The sequence below is a fragment of the Stegostoma tigrinum genome, chromosome 19 (assembly GCF_030684315.1).
Source record: "Stegostoma tigrinum isolate sSteTig4 chromosome 19, sSteTig4.hap1, whole genome shotgun sequence".
NCBI classification, from domain to species: Eukaryota; Metazoa; Chordata; class Chondrichthyes; order Orectolobiformes; family Stegostomatidae; genus Stegostoma; species Stegostoma tigrinum.
In genome coordinates, this window is record NC_081372.1 from 51,158,422 (window position 1) to 51,185,496 (window position 27,075).

A 27,075-nucleotide genomic window follows, 5' to 3' on the forward strand; every position below is an offset into this window, starting at 1 on the left:
GCAGTATACTCCTTTATAAAGCTTCTTTAAGGATTGTAAATCCCAATGCATTCACAGTACACATTTGAAGACACTTGCAGTTATCTCGAGTTCTTACCTAATCTGTACCCTCTACACATTCGTTCGTTCTCTCCTTGCACGGCAGCTTTAGCATCCTCAACACGATCAAACTGCACAAACCCAAATCCATGGTGCATTGACAAAGCTGCAAAATTAATGTTGTTAATGAAAATGTACATACCTGTGGGATGGAAAAATTCCAGATGTTCAAAAATCTCCAGTCAATAGAGCAAAATAATTTCCCTTGACCCTCGCAAGTTAAACTGGCAATGTCTAGTTCACAAAAGAGCAATAGAAACGATGCTGAAGTCCAATCATTCTTCACAGGCCAGGCAAAATTCTCGTGCAGAAGAAAAAGAAATTCCAAAAATGTTGCAACCACAGCAGCTTATCCTTAAGTATCAGCCGCTTGCAGACAATACTACAGTGATGCCCTTCTGCTGAAGCCAGGCATCAAAACCAACAACACAATTACTGTCAAAACCTTGGCAACGCCTTGAAATTGAAAACCAACTATTAGCTAATTAAAATCAGACTCGACAAGTCGGTGATTTGTAGTAAACTGGAATTTGCAGAACATATTTAAAATATGGACATGGTTAACATTTAAACAAATTCCAATTTATTCCAACTTTCAAAATCAAATTCTAGCTCTATGAAAAATTGTGAATGCCCTTTGGTTCATCTCACTATTGCAGATTTCTATATTTAAAATTAGTCCACTGCACGCATATTCCATATAAATCTGTATAAGTGTTTTCATTTTAACATATTTAATGGACTACTCAAAATATAATGAAAATGAACCAAGTAAGGTACTGTATGAGATGGCAGGGTATACTTTGATCAAAGGCATCTATATTCTACACTAAAACTGTTAACAACAGCACTTCGCATTTAAACATTAACAAATCTTTAAGATGGGGATTTCAACATAATATAGGCAACTAGCCAGCAGCTCAATAAAAAGTGTCTGTATTGTCAGGGTAAAATCCAAGGCAACAAAAGCATTTCTTCAATATAACAAGTTCATTAACATTAGAAGGAGAGGATTCAGTCACGAAACTGGAACCAAACACGACATCAAGATTTGGAGCAGCCCAATTAATTTTAACCTGAATCTCATTAGATTTTGAGCATGAAAGGGCAAAGCATGGTTGACGGTGATGGAGAAACGGTACATTACGTGTGTGCACGTGAACATTCAGCCAATTATCTAACCTGTTGAAGCATAAAGCAAGTCACAAGGGAATGGAGAGTCAGTTCTAAAATAGGCTTTTCACTTGATTTTAGGAGGTCAAGGAGTGATCTTAAGAGTTTTATAAAATTATGATGGGCATAAATAAGGTGAATAGCTAAGGTCTTTTCTGTAAGGTGGGGGAGTTCAAAACTAATGGAACGAACCGCCAGAGGCAGTAGTGGATGCAGGCGCTGATACAACATTGAGAGAGATTTGGATAAGTACACGAATAGAAGAGGTTTGGAGGAACACGGTCCAAATGCAGGCAGATGGGACTAGCTCAGTTTGGAAACATGGCTGACATGGTCTAGTTGGACCAAAGAAGTGTCTGTTTCCTTGCTGTATGACTGACAGGTTCTCAGTTTAAATACAGAAATGAAAACTAAATTCCCTGTATTTGCCAATAAAGTTAACAATGTCAAATATAGTCATACCTTAGCTTAGTGGGCTATACAGGTGACAAACTAAAGTAGTTGGGAAGATGGATACAAAGTATTATTCCATAGGGATATTATTTAGTAGACATTGCCATTTTAACATCAATTGAACCTCTGGCCTGTATAAAGCAATCTCCAGAAATCCACATACAAGCTAATAAAAATAAAAGTATGGCTATCCAACATGCAATATTTTTAACTTTCATAATTAAACAAATTCTAAAGCTGTGTGCTACTAGTTGGCATCTGCATGATGGAAAGAGACAGTGTCATAAGGATGGCTTACTGTCAACAAATGAAGCAAAAACCTCCAAATCCACTCAAGCAAGTTAATGCTTTTTAAACCATGTATGGAAGTAGTTAGCAACAGCAGGGAACCCAGATATCCAATGGAATAATACATAAAGTGAAGACTCACATTCCAACCGCATCCCTTTGAATATGGCAAGATAATTTTGTGCAGTATATGGATCAGGGATTCAGTGGCTGGTAATAGCCACGATATTTTAAGATAACAAATGCAGTTAGAATAGCACATGCAAAAGCACAAAGATAAACCATTCTGAAACAGTGCCACAACTATTCTGAACTGTGGTTCAAAGTGGTGGTTCTGGCCAGGCATGCCAAACATTTGGAAATTCAAATCAAGCCTGCATGAAGAGTTGAAACATTTCTTACTAATCCTAATGACACAAAGATTCAGAAAGGGAGGACAGCAATTGTAAGAGGGCAACACGGAAAAGATGCAATGGAGGTCATACATGTACTACTTTTCTTCCCACAAGTGGTCTGATTGTAAAATGCATTACCCAGTGTGGTGAATACACATCCAGCAGGTGCAATACGTAGTTCTTCGAATTAGCTCAGAAAGATTGCAGGACCACAGGGAAAAAGGGTTTGACAAGTCAGTCTTACAGACAGCCAGAATGGGCTCAATGGCTCAAATGACCAACTTTAGTGCTGTAACCATTCCAAAGTTGACATTCAACATTCCAATTCTTAAATTAAGAACTGGAGAATACTGAACAATGCCATGGAAATTTTCATTTTACATCAATAACATCAACCAACCCAGAGAATTGCATTAGAATGTGGTCAATTAGTAAAGTGGATAAGAACAGCTTTCAGTTCCAAGGAGTGAGTGAGCAAAGATGTGTTCACATTACAGTATACAGCAGCATAATTCACGTAGAATAAAAAGTCAGAAAACAACAGCATTGATGATCAATAGAGAAATGCAACTAATTTCAGGTTACCCAAACAGAATTCCAAGTGGGTAGAATCAGGTTTACGTACTCACTGTCATGATTGTGAATTAACACATGTCTATTAAAATTACTGTAACCTCTAATCAGTACATCCAAGACAGAATGAAATTCAAACTAAGAAAACACGGCCGTGAAACCATGTTCACAATTCATTCATTACTAAAATTTTAGAAATTTGTTTTTACTATTTAGCAGAACCTAAGTATAAGCTCATTCACGCTGTTCCTGTGCCTTTAATGATACTGTAAAACATTACACATCAGAAAATCACTACACCAAACGCAAAGCAAGAAATATTAGGAGACCAAATGTCTGGATAGATATAAGTTCTGAGACATTTTGGGGAAAATGGGTGTATTCACAGCCAGTTTGATTTCTATTATGGAATAGACAAGTAATTATCAACAAAAAGCATACCATGTTAGGCGAAAGGTTAACAATGGAAATACTAAGCCAGACAGTTTCACCTTACTGTAAACATTAAGCATACAAAGCAAATTGTAAAGAATTGCTAGTACACAAATAGACAAGCCAGAGGAAAAAAAAAACAGGTCAAAGTCTGTTGTCTGAATTGAGCATAACGATATTTTAACAAATCAGCATTTTCATCGTTACTGATTAATGCTGAAATGTTCAGAAATGTTCTCAATGTAAAACTTGTCAGGAAAAACAAAACTACAATATTTCAGCTTATAACAGAAGCCAGCATATGATAGAAGGGATTTGTATCAGACCATACTCCATGATAAAAACGATTGAGTTCTGTGCTACAGAAATTGGTAACAATTAAATAACTGTAGTTGCCAGCAACTTAATTACCTTGTGTCCATTTGTTAACCACAGTGAACTAGCATCTTTGGGCTAATGAACCAACAAAGAAACAGCATAAATCCTACACCCGAGAGGCAGCAGTTGGCTATTTCTCCATCACTTCATAGCCGAGGAACAAAAATGCATATCTGGCCAGTGATTTTATGCCAACATTGCTGGGTTCACAGCAACACAAAACAGGAACAGCTTTTGGCCTTTATTCCTGCTGCCATTCAGTATCATGGCTGATCACCTTACTCAGTACCCTGACCCCACTTTCACCCCACATCCTTTGATCCCTTTGGTTTGAAGAACTACACCTATCTAATCTGTGAAAATATTTACTATGTTGGTATCCATCCCCTTTCTACACGAGACAGTTCCAGTCTCAAAGCTCTCTGGTTGAAGTAATTTCTCCTGATTTCAGTCCAAACAGGTCTAGTCCATATGGTCAGACTGTGACCCTCTATTAACAGCTGTTCTTCAGAATGAACAAAAACTACTGACATGCACTCCAGGTCTGACAAAAGCACCTGCCATATTCTTTACTTATGTAAAAAAAAAAATCCATCACTAATCTCCAACACAGTTCCACTAAGGCACAAGAGTCTGAGCAGTCAATGGAAGCAATGCATGAGGTAGACCAGAGTAAAACTTGCATTTTTATTGCTCATGAGTAAGCCTAAGCAAAATAATGTGGTGATGTTTGGTGGGTGGGAGGGGTGTGAGCTTCAAAATGAGCAGAATTGATAATCAAGCCATAATTCCAGCAGAAGGCTGAAATTTTTCCATCCCTGCTGTACCATGGGATGAAAACGACTTCTGTTTCAACAGCTAAAAACCACAGCTTTAAAGATAGTGTGAAATCATTGTTGCGAACTATTGAGAAATACATTTACTAATGCAAAACATATCTTCTGCAAATTAAATGTCAAAACATATCAGTAAATGCAGCCACACATAAAACATGCTGTCACTGAAAAGTTGATACTTTTCTAAATTTGAGGCATGGAACAAGATGTCAATCCTAACCTCAACAATCCCGTGATTGTTGTGCTCATCAATTCATACTCAAAACCATTTCCAACATCAAGCAAGATTTCAAGTGCTGAATAAACTTGAAACAAAATATACATAAATCAAGTAAATATAAATTTCAGTTGGACAGAAAGAGTAAACAAAATTCCACCTTTCTGCTTAAGAAAAGTCATGAATAGGTTTGGACAAGTGTCAAAACTAATGTGTTTCATAGAAGTAACATTTGATCTCTAAAATTACTTTTCACAATTCCAACTTAATGATGATCAGTTTCACTTACTATTTTATGTCATAACTTGGCCATGTGTGTCTACTAGTCCAAATTATTTTGTTCAGAGATCAATTGAACTAAAACATGCCATTTTTTGTCTCAACTTGCAAACCAAGCTCCCGTAACTACCGGTAAAAAGCTTGCATCAAAGCCACCAATCACATCAAGTTTCTATTCTAGTAGATCACATGAAGAATAGTGCTTGCACACTGGAAAGTTTTGAAAGCTTCAAATCTAAACTATGTCAAACTAAAAATTATTATTTCAAGTGTGCTAAAAACAGAAGGAGATATTCATAAGAAAGAGATTATTCAAACTTTTTCCACCCTAGCAAATCATAGATCCAATCAAATACTTCTGCTTCAACACAAAGCGAACTCTGATCTCATGAATGATGGGCTACTATTGCCATATGTAAAATTGATAACAAGCAATTCTTAAGCTGGAAAATAAAGGCCAGCACTTGAAACTGGCCAAGTCAAGTAGTTGGATAGAGGAGATGGAGATACTGATTGTCCCATTCCATTTCAGAAATATCTGGCAGGTTTGCTAGAGAAAAACACTAAATAAAAAAAAACTTAGGTGGACTAATCAATCTTCTCAACAATCTGAAGCCAAACCTGAATAAAGACACTAAGCCAATAAATCTAAAACTGGATAAAGCTTGGTTCATTGAATCAGAGATGGATCCAAACAATGGAAAGAGAACACATTCTCAAAAGTGCATGCTTCCCAGAAATATCCCATTTACTCAAGGTAACAGCCTTCACTCACAAAAACACAAATAAGCAAAGGCAGTAGCTAGTCTTTTACCCAGTGATTTTCTTTGAAGAGTTCAGCATTGAAGATGCTAAATTTTCTTCAAAGACAATTTATTAAATAAACACTAACAGCCTCTCTAGGACTAATAGTTTAGTCAGCATTTGCTACTCGTGCAAAATTGCCCTCAAAAAGTGATCTACATGTTTGAATCACTGTAGTTCAAAATGTTAAAATTCTGACAGAGCACGTACAAGGTATGGATCTTGGATAGGCACTTTTAAGATGTTCCCAACATCTGCTGCCTTTCTGGTAGAGGTCATAGGTTTGGAAGCTGAACTGCACCTTATATGCAGCATGCACAAGGCAGTTGCAAATAGACGTAATGATCAGGCAGGCTATTTTGTCCTGGATGGTGTTGTTTCTTGAATGTTGTTGGAATTGTTTTCATCCAAGCAAATGGAAAATATGCAATCACATTCCCAACTGTAAACATTATTGATGGTGGACCATGAGGTGGTGAAGTGTCGCAGCAGATTTCAAACTTTCTAACTTAATCATGTAGCCAGTCATCTCTCAGTGGTCTAGTTCAGCTCGAGTCAATGCAGCTCCCAAACATTGTTCAGTACTTCAAAACAGAGCCAGCTGGGATGACAAGTTCAATTTTGTTCTCCATAACCTGAAATCACAGGTTATTCTCAGTTTCTTCCCTCAGAAAGTCAATTCAACAGACTGCCACCTGAAAGTCAGCCAAGTGGGAACCTACCATCCTAAAACAGCATACATCAATGCACTACTCATACGAAATCATAGCCAAAAATAGAGAAACTCACTAGTTCAGTTCACACAATTTAAGTAGAAACTCAATTTGTTATATCCAACCAACAACCCTGTTCAGCATTTCAAAAATGACCTCAAGAGTTTAGTTCATACAAATAAGGTAACCAAAACAATTGCCTTGCTAATTAGGAAGGCTGAAAAGGAAAGCCATTAAAATCAAAAAGGTACACGAGGATTCCAAGGAGGTAAAAAAGAAACAGGGTCAATTTAGCACTCAATCATCCCAGCAGCAAAAACTTTAAAAATTGTAAATGGCAATCCCCACTCAAAAATACTAAAACGTGGTGACATAGAGCACCATCTCCGAATAAAAGAAAGCACAAAATTAAGATAAGTAAATGCACCAAGTTTTGTAGCATTGTAAATTTTATTCAATGACAAGTTTAAATTTTGATGAGTGTGGCCATGTTGAGGGAAGCTGTCAAGCAGAATATGTCAACGACCTATTTCTGCACCTTACTATGACTAAAAGCAACTCCAATTTGCAATTCAATAAAAAAGGAACGTGTTGAATTGAATCAGTTCATACCAGAATGCAATTTTGCACAATGGGCAGTAAGTCAGAATGCAACGCACATAGAAAATTAACAGGGTACACACGTCCTCACAGAAATACTTTTGTGCGATGATAACAGGGAACAGCAACAGTAAATATTTGAAAATTAAGTATCACAACACATTAGCATTCGACTAATTGTGTCCTGTGTAGGTACATTCTTGCAGCAAGTAGGTTAGAAACCTGCAGATCACATGCAAGTCTCCCTGCCTTCGTCCCACACATCCTGATGTGAAGACTGTCAGCTTTATTTTGGGCAAAACAGCCAAATCTATTACTTATTGTAGCTCATGAGACTGAACTTCAATAAACCAAACTTACCTCAAATAGATAAATCCATTTAAACATATTTGTCATATAAGTTTCACAAAATATCCACTACATGCAGTGGGAATTCAGAGATGCGCAGGCAGCAGAGGTGAACAAACCAATACCTCCAATTGTTTTAGCATATTGCTCCACCCAATCTATTGGGTCAGAAGTTTTCTTAGTCTTGGTGCCTTCCGAGGGGAACCGTTGCTAATTTCTCGGGAGCAAATGACATCGAACAGTACGACGAAGGTATAATAGTTCAATTCTGAAACTGTGGTAACATACCTTTGAAGCAGTAACAGGTAGGACATTAAAAATCAAGTACTAGACTCAGTTGGAATGTCTAATGTTTCCAGATACTAACCATTTATCTTGCCGTATTTAATGAACATATCTTCCAAATCCTTCCTCACCATGGAATCAGTGGGCAAATTTCCAACAAAAATGCGCCTTTCAAGATCTCGAGGATCAGCACTGTCAGTCTTGTTACTTGCACCACGGTCTCCACGCATTCGGCGTTCTCGGGACGGGCTTCTGCTTCTTCTCCGGGACATCATTTAGAATCCTTTACGTGCTTTACCACGTGAAAGAAAAGAGAGAAAATTGCCATTTGCATTAGATTTTGAAACTTTTGAGGGGAATCAGTTACAAAAAAAAAGTGTCCTTGCAACTTAATATTAGATGACACTTTTAGATAGTTAAGAGCTACCACATTAAGGTTTAAAAAGTGTAAAACTGTTCCCTACATTTCATTGTACAGTCAGTAGGTAGCTAACAAAATCCCTTGATTATGCAACTTGATAAATATTTACAAAACAAAAATAATCATTTCACAACTAAATTATTTAAGCTTCCTGTACGCTGTTTTGAAAACAATGTTTCAGCTTGCCCACTTAGTTCTCACTTCCTGAAAAACCTGATCAAACAGTAAAAGGTGACCGATTATTACCATTCTATTAATTCAGATGGCAATTAGTTAAAAGGTAGAGGACTAAGCAGCAGTAAGTTAGTGCAATCCTTTGTCACACAGCCAAGTTTGCTGGTTATCAAGTTCTAGCTAAAACAGCATACGAAACTCATGTTCTGACAGTACCTTTGGCAGACAGGTTTATATTAAAGTGTCTTGAAAAACAAAGACAACTGGGATGCGCCAGTTAGATTGCTACGGCCAACCGTTATAGCCACGAGTACAATCATTTCTATTGACGCACATTACTCCACCACATTTGGAACTGACATTATTATTGATTTTATGCAGTTTTATAAACTGACAAAATTTGCAAGATGCATAATATTCATGAACTTATGCCATTTCCAAGTAGCTTGCACAAGCAAATGCAGAGTACAATTCCACTGTTCTAAGAATACTGTTCAAATTAAACTTTAATTACCAAAAGACAGGTAAACTGCTTGAAGACTTCAAACGAATTCAAAGCTTTGTATCATGTAGGAAATCAGTTAGTATCCTAAAAACAGCTTTATAATGTATTGCCCACTAAGGATGGCTCTTACATACACATCCCCTTAAAGTGTCTTATCTTCTAATGTATACTTTACCAGAACACAAGAGAATTGCCATCCCCTATGCATGCTGCTCACCAGGTTTTCAATCCTTAGTCACAGATAATAAAATATTTTGACAATTTAGACAGGCAACCTCAATCTGCCATGAAGATAAGCTAATCATCTTCTGGTATAAAGATTGTCAACATGTTTCTGCAGTTTTTTTTTTGAATCGTACATCTTCAGGCTAACTCGTAAGTCACAAAACATGCATTTAATGTAGATTACGCTGCATAACATTTCTGAATCATCACCTCAAACAGAAGTCATGTGTAGATTTTCCAGAACTGAAAGATCTCCCAGATTACCTCCATATGGCCAGGCAAGTATCTGGTAGAACCTAACGGTCCTCCCTGTATTTTGTCCTTTTGCATTATTTAATTCTTTTCAATTTGGCATTTGTAAACCCCATCCCGCTATTATGGCATTCAACAAACTAAACAACAGCTGAGGTGAAAAGCACAAAAGCCATAGGTTAATGGAGAAAACTGACATCTCTAGCCATACTAATGGGCAGTTTCTTCTGTTTTTCATTAGCTCATAGTCAAAGCTGTGGGAAGATATTATGCTTACAGGACATGCAGAAGTTAAAATGATTAAATAAAACAAACCAGAGAATCATCTTGGCTTATGAGCCATTGAAATGGTAAATAAAGAGAAATGAAACTGGTGTAACCACATGCATTTTCTAACAGTTGCCTATCAGGTCTTAAAGTTTCATCATAGCATTTGAAAAGTTACAAATGTCAGGTGAACAAAAATCATCTAACCATGAAAAAGCTGAAAAATTGCATCTCCCCCTAGCCAAAACATTTTGCTTTGAGCATAATCTGTTCTTTGATTAACTCGATCAAGATGTTTGGCAAATGTTGCCAATATTTGTTGAATTCCGCCCAGAAGGGAATTTACAGTACTTGTGTGCGCAACTGTCACTTGTGTCCACAAAGATATGCTTTACATGGTTGGAAAACTGAAGCTTTCTCGATCATTTTAACACATCATTTATCTGTAATTTACAACGTGCAGTCATACATGGATGGACAGAATTTTTTCAATGTCTTTGTGTAAATTGTCTTTTCAATTTTTTTTCTTTAAGTGCACTAAAATGATAGGTGAGAAAAATAGGTAGGCCTGGAAAGAATTATCAAGCTCAACCTTGTAAACCAGTTAGTGTAGACTTCCTGTCCCTTAACACAAGGAACAGGGTGTCTTCTTTGACATGAATTCTACTGTGTAGTAACATTCAACAGTGTTAATCACGAAGGTTTTGCACGTTACCTTCACGATGTAAATATATCATATTTAATGTACCCACAGACTGAGAAAACGATGTTGTCCAGCTTTCGCTTATCGCCCCTTGTATCTATTAAGCACTGCTTCTTAACAAGCACAGATTATCTTAAAGTTTGAAAACAAAATACTCCAGTGCTGATCTGCAATATGTTAAATTTGAACCATACCGTCGTCATATATTTGATCTCACCTTTGCGAAGTAATGTTGTGTCTGTAGAATATACCAAGCTGCGGCTTACAGCTTGAGAACTGTAAATAGACTGGACTCGTCGACCCCATACCCTTGTGGCATTGGAGGTAGAACAAAAACACTTACAAACATGGACAAAACGATACTTTATTCGGAAATACACACCGGAAGGTGGATTCCACAGGAGGTAAAAATGCACTAAGAGAAGTAAACGTGCGCGGACGTGGGCAGACACACCAGTAAACGATCTGAAGCTCAAAAAAAGTGTTTCAAATGGTAACCCAGAAATACACACAAATGATTACGAAAACTATCGGAACGAATAACGAACCAGTCACGATAAAGTGCGCAATAAGAAATCAGTGACATTCTTCCCGCCCCAGAGACCGGTAAGCGAAATGCTACGAATGCCACCACTGAGCGGGTCCGCGAAGACTGGTCGGCCATTTTAAAACGCAACAGTCTTCACTGTAAGAACTTCGATCGTCTCCACAAGATGCCGCCTCTTTCTTGTTTTGCACCCCCTCCCCCCAAGCCGGTCATTTTTTCACCGCTCGTCGGTGTGAGGCAAATGTCACCGACGAGAAGGATGCCCGACACAGCATGACCAAGCGACCTTCCTCCACACCGGCCATCGTACGGAAAGGGAGGTGGGGTGAGAAAGAATTGGAGCAAAATCGAACCCCTCCCCCGACCCCCACAGAGAGGGCGCCCCCCTCCTCACCCATCGCCGCGACCGACCATTCACCGGCGGAGCAGGCAACCTGCGCGTGCGCCGTCCGAGAAAATCGCGCCAACCGACAACTGGATCGCCTGCGCCTCCTCCGGATCCAATCCTTCCGTCCGGAAAAAAACAACACCCAGGTCAGACCAGACGATGCAGTGACTCGCGACCACAAGCCACCAGACAAACCTAGCGACCAGCTAGCCTACACAAACCTGGCAGTCTCTGAATTAGTAGCGTGAGATAACAATGTGCCTGTGCATCGCCGACCCTCAAATCCTGCTGGGCGAGAGGGTGGTGGTCGGGGGTCGAGGGTGTTGTTTTCGCCCTGAAAGGGCGAGATATCTGCGTCGTCGATCCGCGCCATTCCGAATCGCAAAAGCGCTCCCTGAAACCGCCCTTGGAGTAAATCGGGGTCGCAAGGGCGAGAGAATCGACGGGCGAGAAAGTACAAGGGAAAGCCAGGCTGAAGATCCGGGACGAAGACGTGAGGTGCGGCATGTCAAATATTCCGCGGTCGTCTGGTGCGAATACGACTGTGCAATTCGACCCACCCACCTCCTTCCCTGGAAGGTGGAGGGACGAGGCGATGATTGACTTGCCCAGGAACAATAATCCCTCCGCCATTTTGCGCCCCCCGCCGCAACTCCCACTCACTTCCAACAATCTGCCAGGAACACGACTTCGACCAGTAGTACCTGAACCTCCGCCGGCCTCCACACAAGACTCCGAGATTCATAAGCCCTACCATCCGAACTCATCCTCTGATAACAGTGGAGCTGGATGAACACAGCAGGCCAAGCAGCATCCTCTCCCAGCTTCCATCTCATTCCCGTTGTTCGTGTCGGCCATATTGAGCCATCACTCCCTTTGATATAAAGACGATCGGGCCGCCATCTTACAGGCGGCGGGTATCGCTCTAACGGCCGAAAGGGCCAGCTCATACCCCCAGACTAGCAGGGGAAAATATGCGACCACCCTCCCTCCTGGCCCCTTACCGTCGGCCAACGCGAAGCTAACAGCCACCGCGGTGCAGGCAACACTTTCGACCTCTCGCTACAGGCTGCTACTGGACACTTCACCACGATCTCCTCACTGAGGAAAGCCGCGACTCCCGTCAGGCGCATGCGTGTTGGGTTCGGCGTGTGGGTGTGGGGAGGTGGACCTAGACTGCGCATGTGCACTACGGAGACGTTAACCTGGAGACGTATTTGCGCATGCGGCGTACTCTGCGAGGGAGCCGGCTCTGAGCTCACTGCGCGTGCGTGCTGCTTGAGGCGTTTTGGGGACGGCTCCGTGAAGGAATGATGCTATCTCTGTCAGAGACTGTATGGAAGTGCCAGCAGTGTTGGTTTTTTTTTGCGGCGCAGAAAGGTATTTTATTGCATTGAGTCCGTGATTCTGACCGAGCATCTGTTTTCTAATCTCATATCCTATCACTTGCCCCATAGCCTTGTATAGAATTTCTCATTAACCTTTTTGAATGTGCCATGACACACCTCAGGAGCAGGTGAGACTTGTACCAACGCTTTCAGTTCTGAAGTACGATCGTTGGACACGAAATATCGACTCTGCTTTCTCTGCACAGACGCCGCCAGACTTGCTAAGTTTCTGCAGCAATTTGTTTATGTTTCAGATTTCCTGTTCGCAGCTCTTCCTGTTTCACCGACCGCACGTAATGTTGTCTGTTATGCAGTTTCAAGTTCCGTCTAAGTGGTGCTTTAAATGTCTTATTGATTCCTATCTCTTTTTGTTAGGGAGTTTCAGTACCCACCGACAAGTGAAAAAAAACTTTCCTTCAATCCACCCTAAGTCTGCTTGTTGACCCGTCTACGAGTGATGGTGGTGGGGTGTGGTGTTGTGCGTTCTTTCTGTCTGCCCCACATATCTTTGCATGCCTCAATGAGGTTCACCTCTGGCTAAGACAAACAGGAGGCTGGAAGAACACAGCAGGCCAGGCAGCATCTGGAAGAAAGGAGCAGTCAATGTTTCAGGTATTATATTTCTTTTCTGCTTTAAAAAAAAGCAGCTCAAAACCATCTAGTCTGTCTTCATAGCTGAATTGCTCCAGCCTAGGCAATATCCAGTTCTGGTCACAGTATTCCAGCTGTGGTGAAATTAATGTTATATTCTGTTCTATCTTAACCTTTATTCAGTGCCTTGACAAATACATGCAAGTATCCAGTATGGCCTCTTATTCTTCACGTTATCTATCTGCCCTGCAGCCTTCAAGGGTCTATGGATCTACACACCAAGGGTTGTCTGATCTTTTTTACTTCCTGTCATTCAATGTACACTCCCTTGCCTTGTTAGTCCTCTTTAAATACATTTTTCAGTTTTTAATTCAATTTGCCACCATTCAGCTCATCTGACCCACCTGTCTTTTCATCCATAACTTTCCTCCTTGCTACCTTCTAGCCACCAATTTTTGTCATTTCTCAACTCAATCATCATACCATCTACATTAATGTCTAGATCATTAATGCACATGACAAGCAGTAAGGGACCCAGTAAACAGAGCGATGCAGTGACAAAAACTCTGCTGTCTTTTGGACTGAGAATGTGAAATATTTTCTGGCTTCTTTCTGTTGGCACTCTTCTCAGACAGCTGAATCTTTCTCCTTCAATCTCCTTTGCTGGTTTGTATTGCTCTTAAAAGGCTTTGCATGTAAATTATTCAATTGCAAATGTGGATGATTTACTGGTGATGTTTGATAATATATGATGGTTGGTTTGGTGGTGGAAATGAAACCCATTCAGCCATGTGTAAGAGCACTTCTGGGTAGAAAAAGAATTAAAATCCCTATACCCCTCGACTCCATTTTGATTTGCCCCCCGTCTCTTCCTCCCTCACCTTTTGATGGTTTGCATTGCCCTTAAAAGCCCCTACAGCCTTGTGTTGTAAGCTTTTCTATCCCACAAAAGCCCTTCAAGATATCTGTACACCTCCATCCTGCAGAACTTCATTTTCACCACTCCATCATTGAGAGTCATACCTTCAGCTGCCTTTAACACAAATGCTCTTTCTAAGTATCCTCTATGTCTCTCCTCTCCTAAGTTATAAATGAAAAGCTGCCACTTTGATGAAGCATTTGGTCATCTATTTTGCAACACTAAAAGTGATAAATGTTGTCTGATAAATGTCTTTGGAGCATCTTGGGACATTTCTACTACGGTAACAATGTTATAAATGCAACTTTTTTTTGTTTCCTGCCGCAAGTTTTTTTATTGTCTTACAATGTGTCACTGTGCAGATAATGGATCAGCTCTAAGCATATGACTTTTATGTAGATAATCCTTAATTATACAATTATTTTCTTTCCTATACCTGTCCTTGTTGGTCGTCATTACAAAATGCCAATGAATCTATTTTTGGATGTGAGTTTGCTTGCTGAGCTGTAAGGTTTGTCCCCAGATGTTTCGTCACCATTCTAGGTAACATCATCAGTGAGCCTCCGACGAAGTGCTGGTGTAATGTCCCACTTTCTATTTATCTGTTTAGGTGTCCTTGGGTTGGTGATGTCATTTCCTGTTCCTTTTCTCAGAGGATGGTAGATTGGCTCCAAATCAATCTACCATCCTCTGAGAAAAGGAACAGGAAATGACATCACCAACCCAAGGAAACCTAAACAGATAAATAGAAAGCGGGACATAACACCAGCCCTTCATTGGAGGCTCACTGTTGATGTTACCTAGAATGGTGACGAAACATCTGGGAACAAACCTTACAGCTCAGTGAACCAGCTTACATCTGGAACAAAATAAAGACCCACTCTTTTGTGGACCGAGAGGAGGAGAGCGCTGTGTTGGAGGTGGAAGGAAGACGTCGGGTTGGCTGTGCACCTTTGCACCTGGTGGATCTTAATGCTGGCTTTGGCCTAATGCTGGTTCAGGGGAGCAGCCAACCTGCAACGATGGCTGCGGCAAGTGCTCGTGCCCCAGGTCAGGGGGTCCGGAACACCATCTGTGTTTCTGTAAAGAAGGTGGATGAAGGCGCACCTGTGGACCGCACCTTCTTCGTGAAGGGGGTCCTGTTGGACTGTTGTGGGTTCGCTGCTGCGGACATTTACTGCCTGCAGGATTTCCCCGGAGGAGGTTTTTACGATGTAACGTTCAGGAGTGCCAAGCTTTGCGAGTGCTTCCTAGAGGTTTTCAAGGAGAAAGGAGGTGAGGGCCCCCTCTCTGTATTGACCGCTGTCCCACTGTTCGTGATGCCAGTGCAGAGGAGCCGTATGGTGACTGTACACATGTACAACCCGCATGTGCCAGCAGTTGATGTCCTGACCTTCCTTGGAAGGTACGTGAAGGTGGAAGGGGACCTAACCGACATCATGGATCCCTTTGGCATCTGGACCAGTAAGAGGCAGGTCAAGGTGACGCTGACGATGGGCGTGGATGGGAACGTTGTACACCCACTGTCCAGCTTCGCGATCGGCGGGAGCAAGGGCTACTTGACCTATGCAGCGAAACGTAAAGTCTGCCATGCCTGCGGTAGGTCAGGTCATGTGGCGGCCGACTGCAAAGCCACCATCTGCAGAGAGGAGGGACACCTTGCAAAGGATTGCCCACAAGAAAAAAGCTGCAACCTTTGCGGGGAAGCAGGCCACCTCTATAGGGCATGCCCGCGGCGGGGGACCACCTACGCCCAGGTCGCCGGCAGGGGCAATGCGGGGCCAGCCCCCCCGGAAGAGAGGAAGGCACCAGAGCCCTGCAAGGATCCCACTAATGTACAGGAGGGCGAGGTTGTGCAGGAGGGCCCAGCCCCGCAGGATGGGCCCGAGGAGAGCAAAGCGCCCCTGCAGGTTCCGCTCTCCAACCCCCCCCCCCCCCCACCCACACACAACCCGGAGTCGATGGAGGCGGCGACAAGCAACCCAGGGGAGTGGACACCGGTCCGGAAGGCGAGGAGGAAGGCGCGACGGCAGGCCCAGGAACCGCAACCATCAAGTGGGAAGAGGTAGCTACAGCGGGGCTATAAGAGCTCCTCTGACAAGGGAGATTTGGAGAGGGCCCGCCCGAAGCAGAAATTAAGATCTGAAGGGAGAAGGAAAGCAGCACCACGCTTCCAGGTGACGGGAGGCGTCCTGAGGCTCCCTCCGACACCCAGTCACGTGCCGCTGGGGCACTGGAGGGCACCCCGGTACTTTCAGGCGGGAAGGAGGAAACAGTGCGTCCCCAGCCTGACCCAGAGCCGGACTCTCCTGCCTCCGTACCCTCGACAGGGGGATGCCACCTGGAAGGCAGCACGGACGGTTTCCTGAGCCCGGAGAGCATCCAGCAGTTAGCCCGAGCAATGGGCATGAAGGGACAGATGGAGGGGCTGGACCTTGGACTTGGGGAGGATACTGCAGTCACTGCCCACAATGGGGGTACGAGTTGCGAGCATTAATATGCGCAGCGTCAAGTCCACCGCAAGATGTGTCTCCATGTTGGCCTACCTGACCACCGTCAGGGCGGACCTCCTGTTTCTGCAGGAGTGCGGGATACCGCACCTCAGCAGGTACGGGAAATGGTCCGGCGCCTGGACCTGTGGGCCTTCGATCTGGCCGGTGGGGTAACGACTGTCGCTCCTTGGGCCTGGCTATTCTGCTGCGGGGGCGCAACTTCACCATCTCTCAAGTTCAGGAAGTGGTGGAGGGGCACCTCTTAGTGGCTGACGTCACCTACAGGTACGCTCCCCTGAGGCTGATCAACGTGTACGCCCCAGTAGTACAGAATGAGCGGTTGGCCGTCCTGCAGCGGCTTCCACCCCTGCTGGCTACGTCCAGGCCGGTCATCCGAGGCGGAGACTTCAACTGCATCATCGATACAGATGGGAGATCCAGCATGGGGACAGCGGGTGGGGGGAGTCAACTGGACGTCACGTCCAGATTCCTGATGGGCACGGTGAAGGATGCCAAGCTGCTCGACGTCTTCAGCACCCCTGCAGACGGAGTGCAGTGGAGGTACACCTGGTCACGGCCAGACGGGTCTATTCGCTCAAGGATAGACTTCCTGTTTGTGTCACGGGCGTTCTCGGTCAGGTCCACCGGCGTCGAACCGGTGTTCTTCACTGACCACTGCCTCCTGCTGGCCGACTGTCACTTACAGGACGACCAGCCAGCTGGCAAGGGGACGTGGAAGCTCAACACGACTCTGTTGACCCCAGAGAACGTCGAGGTGCTTAAGAGGCAGAATACCGGTTGGAGAACCGTGACACCCCTCTTTGAGTCTCCGGGCGACTGGTGGGAGACGGTGAAGGAGAACATCAAGAGGTTCTTTGTCCTCAAGGGTGTTCGGAAGGCAAGAGAGAGGCAGGGAAAGCTGTCGCGACTCCAGAAAAGGGTGCAGAACCTGCTCCTTCTGCAGTTGATGGGGGTCGATGTCACAGAGGACCTCCGTGAGGTGAGGGGCCAGCAAGCCTCGCTCTTCGCCACGGAGGCCTCCAGGATAATCTTCCGGTCCAGGGTCCACTCCATGGACCAGGACGAGACGTGCTCCTGTTTCTTCTTTCAGAAGGTGCACAAAGAGAGCTCTGTGCTTAGCCGGCTAAAGGAGGACGACGGCTCGGTGACGTCGTCTCGGCCCGACGTTTTGAGGATCAGCAGATCTTTCTATGCCGGACTGTACGACACGAAGCCCATGGACAGCACGGCCTCCGAGTCGTTCCTGTCGTCTATCACGGAGGTCTTAGACGACGGCACAAGGGAGTGGCTGGACCGGCCGATATCCCTGGACGAGCTGACCAGAGCCCTCAAGTACTTGGAGAGGAATAGGACTCCCGGGAGCGACGGCTTATCGGTCGAGCTGTATTCCGCTCTGCGGGACCTGGTCGGCCAGGACCTGCTGGAGGTGTACGATAGTGTGCTTCGGGCAGGGGAAATGTGCAAGTCCATGAGGAAGGGCATCATCACCCTCATTTACAAGAGGAAGGGGGAGAGGGAAGAAATTAAGAATTGGCGTTGCATTTCACTATTGAACGTGGACCACAAAATCCTGGCCAAGGTCATAGCCAACCGGGTCAGGTCTGTCCTGGAGTCGGCGATACACCCTGACCAAACCTGTGCTGTGCTGGGCAGGAAGGTCGCTGAGAGCCTCGCGCTCATCAGGGATACGATCGCCTACGTACAGGACATGCGGGTGGACACCTGCCTCGTCAGCCTGGACCAGGAGAAGGCCTTCAACAGGGTCTCTCATGCTTACATGAGGGACGTCCTCTCCAAATTGGGGTTCGGGGAGGGCATCCGCAATTGGATCCGGCTGCTCTACTCCAACATCGTTAGCGCAGTCTCGATCAACGGGTGGGAATCGGACAGTTTTCCCGTCAGATCTGGAGTCAAGCAGGGCTGCTCACTCTCTCCTGCCTTGTTTGTGTGCTGTGTGGAGCCCTTCGCCGCATCTATCAGGAAGGGCGTGACTATCCCAGGCAGCGGAGGCCTTCAGGTCAAGACCTCCCTGTACATGGACAATGTCGCCGTCTTCTGCACTGATCGTCGGTCGGTGAGTAGACTGTTGGACATCTGCGGCCAGTTTGAACTGGCCTCGGGTGCCAAAGTCAATAGGGGTAAGAGCGAGGTCATGTTCTTCGGGAACTGGGACGACCGCTCCTTCATCTCCTTCACCGTCAGCACAGACTACCTGAAGGTGCTGGGTGTTTTGGTTTGGTGGAGCTGGTGCGTGCACTAAGACTTGGGAGGAGCGTATCACCAAATTGAAGCAGAAGCTGGGCAGGTGGACGCTCCAGTCCCCCTCCATCGCGGGTAAGAACCTGGTTGTCAGGTGTGAGGGGCGTTCAGTACTGTTGTATGTGGCGCAGGCCTGGCCTATTCCCTAGACCTGCACCGCTGCGGTCACCCGGGCCATCTTCCATTTCATTTGGGGGTTGAGGGTGGACCAGGTCCGCAGGGACACTATGTACAAAGACCTGGAAAATGGGGGAAAGGGCGTACCGAACGCCACCCTCACCCTGACGGCTACCTTTGTGTGCGGCTGCATCAAGCTGTGCGTAGATGCTCAGTACGCAAACACCAAGTGTCACTACTTACTGAGGTTCGACCTGTCCCTGGTGTTGCGAAGGATGGGCCTGGCCTCCTTGCCGTGGAACGCTCCGAGTAGTTGGACCGTTCCGTACCACCTGTCCTTCGTGGAGAAATTTTTGAAAGGAAACACCTTTGACCACAAGGCCATCAGGCAGTGGTCAGCACGTAGTATCCTCGAGACCCTTCGGGAAAAGGAGAGGGTGGATCCCGTCGTGTGGTTCCCCACGCAGACTGCCAAAGTCGTTTGGCAGACTGCCTCATCGCCAGAACTTTCAAACAAGCACAAGGACATTGCTTGGCTGGCGGTGAGAGGGGTTCTGCCAGTGAGATCCTTTATGCATGCCCGGAATCTCTGCGCCACCGCATGCTGCCCTCGAGGTGGCTGCAGGGGGGGGACGAGACTGTCGATCACCTCCTTCTGGAGTGTGCCTATGCGCAGGAGGTCTGGAGGGGGATGCAGTGGTATTTGTCGAGGTTCGTCCCAAGCAGCTCCGTGACATGGGACTCCGTGCTCTACGGGCTGTTTCCCAGGACGCACACCGAGACCAACATCAACTGCGCCTGGAGGACCATCAATGCAGTGAAAGACGCTCTTTGGTCTGCCAGCTGAAAGAACTGACCCTGACCGAGTGTTGCAGACTGGCGCACTCCAAGGTCCAGGACTATGTGCTGAGGGACGCGCTAAAGCTTGGGGCAGCCGCCGCCAAGGCGTGGTGGGGAAAGACCTCTGTATGAAACCCCTCGTCTAGAATAGATAAAAGGGCCCTATCTGGTAACTGGGCCCAGCTGGCGCCTTCCCCAATTGGTCAGGGGGCCAACTGGGACTGTGCGGGGTGACGATTGCCGGGGTATTTTCTTTGCTTTGTTTTTTTGTCTTCTTTGTTTTTTTTCCTTTAGTTGGTGTACGTACCCCCTGGGCAACCCGGAGCGGCTTGCGTGACTTGGTAGGCGTATAAATATGTTTTATTTTTTGTACATTTTATGAATAAAGTATATTTTTTCAAATTTAAAAAAAAGTGACGAAACGTCTGAAAACTAACCTCCAGCTCAGCGAGCAAACTCACATCCAGAACCTCAACCTGAGCTACAAATCTTCGCAAAACTCGCTAGAATCTACTTTTCTTCTCTGAAAGTTTGCTCCAGTCATTAGGTTTCCTCCTACATATTTGTCTCGCTTTCTGAATCCTCTTTTGATACTGCTGTAACATTTTGCCACTTTCACTTGTAAATCTCAACTGAGTTCCCAGCTCTAGCCAGCTGCACAGACTCTAGATTATTTAACAGTTCCACACCTCCCCCTGATTTCACTGATGGTTCTGCACTGTCATCTTTCACACTGACGGTTGGCAACCCTAACTGCTGTTCCAGTGTAACTAACAATACTTTCAAATGTTGCGCCATATACAATTTAATATCATGGAAATGAATAGAAATATCAAAATTTATTTTTCATTTATTGTTCTTTTATTTCTATTATTATATTGTTTCAGATTCCTTTCACTGAGTACGGGAAGACATGACTGCAAAATTGCACTTTATTACTAATTCAGTTTGTGTTGTTCACCTGAAGCTGAGTTTAAACCACTCAGTCAGTCATAATGAAAGAAGGTTTTGATTATCTGCACTTTATCTATCTGAAGATCCTTGCTACTACTGTAGCAACATGAATAAGAATGTTCCATATCCAAGCGTTGACAAGCACACCATTGGCGACCAAGTTATACGTCCCATTTTTTATCTGCCACATCTTTCCACCTATTCCATTTGAAGAGACCCTGTGTCTCAATCTATTTTGTTTGCGCTTTTGCTTCTAGGAACGTTTGAAATAGGATTAGCTTAATAGACATTCCTGTTATTATTCACAGGCAAGTAAATTAATATATTTTTCTTTATTCTCAGGGATTATTTTCCAAATATAGTTTGTCCTTCTGAAATATCATGAATATATGATTTAAACAGACCCAAAAGTGTGTTCTTTGCTATGTTCATAGCATTCTTCAACCACAAAGCTATTGGCTAAAACTTCACTGCAGAACTTGAGCACATAATGAAAGCTCGCCCTTAATTTAAATTCAGATTTCACTAACTGAAAGTTTTCAGTTATTTCAAGTTAAGCACCATCTCCAATTTCACAACATAATGAACAGATTAATAATTGCTGTTTTGGGACTGTGATGAGATTTTAAAAGGAGAAACCTGATGTTAAGACTGACAGGTGTTTGTGAAATGCAAGGCAGGAGAGATTCATAAAGATAGGGTAGGACAGAATTGATGAGGGTATGTCAAATAATCCCAGGATACAAAGTCAACCTACTGGCATAACAGTAAGTCATTGAAAGTTGGAAAGTGACACTTTTATCCCAAATATGTGCTTTATACATAAGATTTGTACAGAATTTGCAATAAAATTCAACTTGTCTTGCTTTAGCATAACAGGCTTAATATTTACAAAATATGTTATGTCAGTTATACAGTAAAGTGCAAAATATTTCAAACTAGAAATTACAAAACATAAGCTTTTCTCTGTAGAACCATATGCCACACTTAAGTCACTCAATTTAATGTCAATCTTGTTTTTCTTCATAATTGTAGGGGCTACCTATATTTTTGGAAGTATTAAAATGGAAAATGGAAGTTTAGCTTGTTAGTTTCTTCTTTACAACTCGAAGTAAAAGTGGAACTATGATGTTCATTCATTTGTTGTATGAAAGAACGTAACCTTTGGAAGAAGCTTGATTTGATACTTTTTGAGACTAGCAGGCTCTAAGTGCCTTTTATGCTCAAGAGAAAGAAATGCCCAGGTGTGGTTGGTTGTGAGCAAGTTTCATTGCAGAACTGAGGAGAGACCATTGGGTTCCAAACCTCTCTGCTCTCTTTCACTGAAGGAAATAGGTGAGAAACAAAGAAAATAGGAGCATGAGTAGCTCTTGAACATGCTACACCTTTCAATGTGATCATAGTTGAGCATCCACGAAGTACCCAGTTCCTGATTTCTCCCAATATCCTTTGATATCTTTAGACCTAAGAACTGCCCTACTTGGCAACATTCAATGTTTTGACCTCAACAGGTTTCAGTATCAAATAGTTTCACTGGTTTACCACACTGTGAATGGAGAAATTTTGCCTCTTACGTCTTTCCTAAGCTTATCCTGTGCAGTCGTGTTAAAATTTTATAAGTTTCTGAGACCTTTCTAATCTTCGGTGAATTTACTCCCAACTGACCTAGTCTCTCTCAAAACAGTTCTGCCATCCCAGAAATAGGTCTAATTTATCTTTGTTGACTCTACACCTTCTCTTCCCATCCCATCCCCCACCTCTACGGCCAGAACATTGCACTTCAAATAGGTGACCACAGTTGCACACCATTCCAGGTATACTCAAACAAAGGCCCGGTACAATTGAGGTAAGGCATCTTGCTGATATACTTGAATGCTTTTGCTGTGAAGGCCAGCGTATCATTTCCTGTCTTCACCAGCGTACTACTTGGTGACTTTTTAGGCTCACATTAGTAAGTAATACTGTTTTTGCCACATGTTACTGGATAAGTTCTGTGTGCTAAAATTTATTTACTTCACTGGCTATATGAATTGTTTGAGTTTCTTTCTATCTTAGATAGTGGTCACAGTCAGACAAACTAATCATTCTCAAACAGATTGATCATAATAGATATTTCTGATGATTCATGAAATAGTGAGGCTTAATCTGCTGCACATTCTATACATCGGATTTATGACATAATGCGCATTCTTCATAAGGAATACAATCCAAGGGGTCCCACAGTGTACAGTCTCAATGTGGAGCAGGTGATGCTTTAGGCATTTGGTGCAAAGACCTTAGATTGAAATCTTTCTACATTTCTCTGTGGTAACTGCCCCAACTTTTGCTTATCCTTCAGTGTGTTGCCCTGAACCTTGCAAAATGCTACTCTGCAACATTTGGTCAAAGACAACTCCTTGCCTTAGCAGGCAAAGAGAATCTTTCATTCAGATTTTGGTTCTCCAGGTACAATTGAGTCCTGTGTTAGAGTGCTTGGGATGTCTGTTGTATCTAAATGCCTGTTATGACAAATTTGTTCTTGGGAATGATCAGTTTGTCTGACTGTGACCACTGACTAAGATAGAAAGAAACTCAGAGTACTGTGCTACAGCATGCTTGGAATGAACCTCAACAAAACCTATTGCATTTCACAATATTTTCTGCTGCTATCAGCATCTACCATCTACCATCTTCTTTTTCCAAAGAGCCCTACTTGCTGACTATTTTGTGGTATATTTGTCATCAAAATGTGTTCATCTGCATTAATGACTGTACAATGGACACGTGATACAGTGCAGTCCAACTGCTTGAAGTGTTCCAAAGCAGTTGCATCTTTCAGAACACCAGAGTTGGGTGATATTTCAGTATGAAGTGACATTTTGGTATTTGCATACCAAGGATCTACTCACAATTTGATACAGTTGCACACACAAAGCCATCAGGATGAGGATGACATTGGGTGTGTTTTTTTTCGTGTGTATATGAAGGCTTCTACATTGTATCCCTGCAAACCTTGTCTATCTTTAAATCCAAATAAGCGGATAATGGCTCAGGTGATTGCCATGACACAGCAGAGGGGAAATGAGCCAGATCTGCAATGGAGAGAAAGGGTCAATCAGTTTTTGTTTAGCAATGGCTACTCACTTCTTCCACTGTTTATCTTAAGGCCCATCCCTTTCAAACCGTATCTCCAGCTCCTTTAGGTAATTTGACTTGACAAAGTGGACAAGGGGCTAGCGAGCCCTGTACGGAACGAATAGGACCTCGACTTGTGTTGCAAGTTAGCTTGGCTCCCAAGGCCCATTCAAACTGTGCAATTGATTAGCGGCTGCAATGACTGCAGATGAAAACAGAAGATGGTGGCGTCAACCGTGTGCAGTGAGTATGACACATTGCCCTCAGTATACCTGGAATAGTTGTCCTTCTCGTGTCAGGAACCATCCTGCTGGATTCAGTTAAGGGTTCTATACAATGCACAGACAGGAGAGGAAAGAGCAGTCATATATGACTCCAGATTTTATTGGAAAGCTCTGCCCACCCATTGACTGGAACTGCTACTGATGTTTGTGTAGAGCAATTATATAAGTTTACAGACACCGCCCCTTAATGTATTCTGGAGAATACATTCTTCATTCTGAATAAGGCTTTCTCCTAGTTCAGGCCGATAAGGCAGGCATCCGCCCCACTGTCTCATACATAGGCATAAGTTATGTGAGATTGTTAGAGATCTTCCTGCTGCCAGAATCAGCAATCCTCTGGTTAGGTGAATCACTGACTCCAGAACTGACTTGACCTGATTGAGAACTTTCTTGGGCAAAATTTTGTAGTCTCTATTCAGCAGTGACATAGGTCACCCCATTCTAGTTTGAATATTGCTGGGGGAAGAAAAAGTTACATTGATCATGCTTTCATCTTACACTTCACATGGCAAGTTGCAACAACTACCAATTTGAAGAGAAAATAACATTTTTATAGCATGAGAGGAGAGTACTGATTGTTAACAAGAGGATGCCAGGAGGTCAGACTGCAAGTAGTTGTGGAGGTGTGAGCATCTAAAAATAAAATGACTGTTCAGTGTTTTACGTATGCTTCCTTTTGTGTATAATACCTGGTTCAAAGAGAATGACAAACTTAATAACTGGTAGTGAGTGTAGGATCCAAACCACAATCTGCATGAAAATGCTTTTGTTTTGGTTTGGAGGAGACGTAGCTGAACTTCGGATGCAGCTCAAGATTAGGTTTTTAACGTGGAGGCAAGCGGTCGCAAGAGGATTCGGGCAGCCATTGATTCCACGAATAGGCCATGAGTGGCAATTATGAGAGGATTTCAGCCAAGGGCTGAAGAAGAAAGTGTGCTCCTAGCAACTACTGAAGACATGACGGAGAGCTGTTGTGAGGGGACTCGGGCTGCAAGGGAGGTTTGGTGCACTAACATAACCAGTGAGGAAGTAGCTGCCCTAGAAGCATTCCACCAAAGAGACTTGGGCTGAAAATGGCTACTTGACTCGAGTGATGGGAAAACAAAATGGTGGGCCACTTTGGAGCAATAGGACCATTTAATGAAGAGTTTAAAAATTAGATTTTATACACAGACTGTTTTGCTTTGCTCTTAAAGGCAAATAAAGTAGCTGAGGACATCACGGTACCCGTTTTACTAGGTACCATTGACAGCAAGACCTAAAGAATCTCTTGCAACCAGAGAACACATTTCAAGAGCTACACATAGTATTAGAAAATTTGTGGCTGTCTTTAAAGAGGTTAGTGGAACATTGCAAATTCAGAGGGTTCCTCCAAGATGCTTGGCGGAAACATTTGGCTTGTGGCTGTGACACAATTCCATGAACAAGGAGAGACCAGGCCTGGATTTCAAGGCAACTTTCAAAATTGCTACCTCAATGGAGCTGGCCCCCAGTAAGACAACCCACTTGGCTGAAAACAGGTGGGTTCATCAAGTAGTGAAAACTCAGCAAGTTGCAGTACTAACCATGGAATGCTGCCAATATGGCAACAGCAGCTATAACAAATCAACGTATTGGAGTCAAGAAGCTTAATAGCACAGGTGTAAGCACGTGGATCATATTGCCTGAAATTGCCAAGTTAAACTCAACCAAGGGAAGGGGTCTGTAAAGATGATGAGCCAGAGAAGCAAGGCATAAGATACATGCTGCCAGCCAGGCCCACCATTGAACCTGGAGTGACAACACTATGGATTTAGGAGGTGAATTCTGTCCTGTTTTATTTAATGAAGACAGATTGAGACAGAAGTAATGACTGGTCTGTTCCAAGTCTATAAAGTAAAAAGCTTCTGAGGTTTTGGTGTTTTTTTTCTTTCGAGTTGGAAGAAAAGAAGCAGCATGAACGTGAGGTGTCAAGCTCTGATAGAACCAGGATTTTAGTTTGACTTTGCAGTGGCTGTTGGGGTTTGGAAGTTGCTATACATCTTTCCCAGCTGCAACAAAACGCTTGTTTTTGTCTGTCTCAGAGTTATTTTCTTAATGTTCTTTCTGCCCAGGCTGCAGAATTGCACAAGACAATCTACAGAATTTGCATTTGCTAATGGTGTTTTCATGGGATGTTACTATTTTCGAACTACTGCTGTTTAGTAGTTAAACAATCTATTATTCTTTTAAACTTTCTGGTAAAGTTGTTATTTCTGATTCTTCTTTCTTTTAGTTGTAATTTAACTATGGTGTCAGAATACAGTGTTTTCCTTCAAAACTGATAATTTGACTTATCAAATTGCATCTGGAACACTACAACAAGAAAGGTTCGGCCTAGACTGTCATCTTTATATATTTTGAGGGGGTTTGGACCAGTCCATGTGAGAATCTGAAACTTGGGTACAGGCACAAGATGACTTCTCAGTGCAAGTTAGCACAATAAAATGGCTTCTAGCCTGGGAACTGTAAATTCTGCTAGAGCTGCTCTTCTAGCCTGGGAACTGTAAATTCTGCTAGAGCTGCATAAATAATGCAGTAATGATAAGATAATGCAGTACTAACCGTTCTAACTGACCTTCGGTTGCAAATGTTGTGGTGCTATGTGGCGAGATAAAAAGTAATCTACGTGTTGTGACATAAGTTGTTTACCAGTTAATGTTATTGGATTAAGTAACTCAAATGAGTTACTCAAATGTATCACTAGATACATTTGATGAGTT

General features: G+C 43.4%; 1 protein-coding gene and 1 long non-coding RNA gene across 8 annotated transcripts in view; one reads left to right on the forward strand and one right to left on the reverse strand.

Annotated features, from left to right (window-relative positions):
- Positions 1-12,504, reverse strand: part of ncoa5 (nuclear receptor coactivator 5) — a 34,494-nt gene extending 21,990 nt beyond the window's left edge. Inside the window, exons 1-3 of one of the 4 annotated variants that reach the window (XM_048550036.2) lie at positions 12,360-12,504; positions 7,956-8,165; positions 98-205 (exon numbers count right to left, since the gene is read on the reverse strand). In XM_048550036.2, coding sequence (XP_048405993.1) covers positions 98-205; positions 7,956-8,148 — 301 coding nt within the window. In that variant the 5' untranslated portion in view covers positions 8,149-8,165; positions 12,360-12,504. Of the gene's footprint in view, positions 1-97; positions 206-7,955; positions 8,166-10,637; positions 11,302-12,359 lie in introns of those variants that run through there. The other 3 variants (XM_048550037.2, XM_048550038.2, XM_048550039.2) reach the window with 3 other exon arrangements.
- LOC132210753 (uncharacterized) overlaps positions 11,381-27,075 on the forward strand; it is a 49,030-nt gene continuing 33,335 nt past the window's right edge. For 2 of the 4 annotated variants that reach the window (XR_009446942.1, XR_009446943.1), the window contains exons 1-3: positions 11,381-12,735; positions 13,119-13,355; positions 20,277-20,323. This is a non-coding gene — a long non-coding RNA (uncharacterized LOC132210753). The remainder of the gene's footprint in view (positions 12,736-13,118; positions 13,356-20,276; positions 20,324-27,075) is intronic. The other 2 variants (XR_009446941.1, XR_009446940.1) reach the window with 2 other exon arrangements.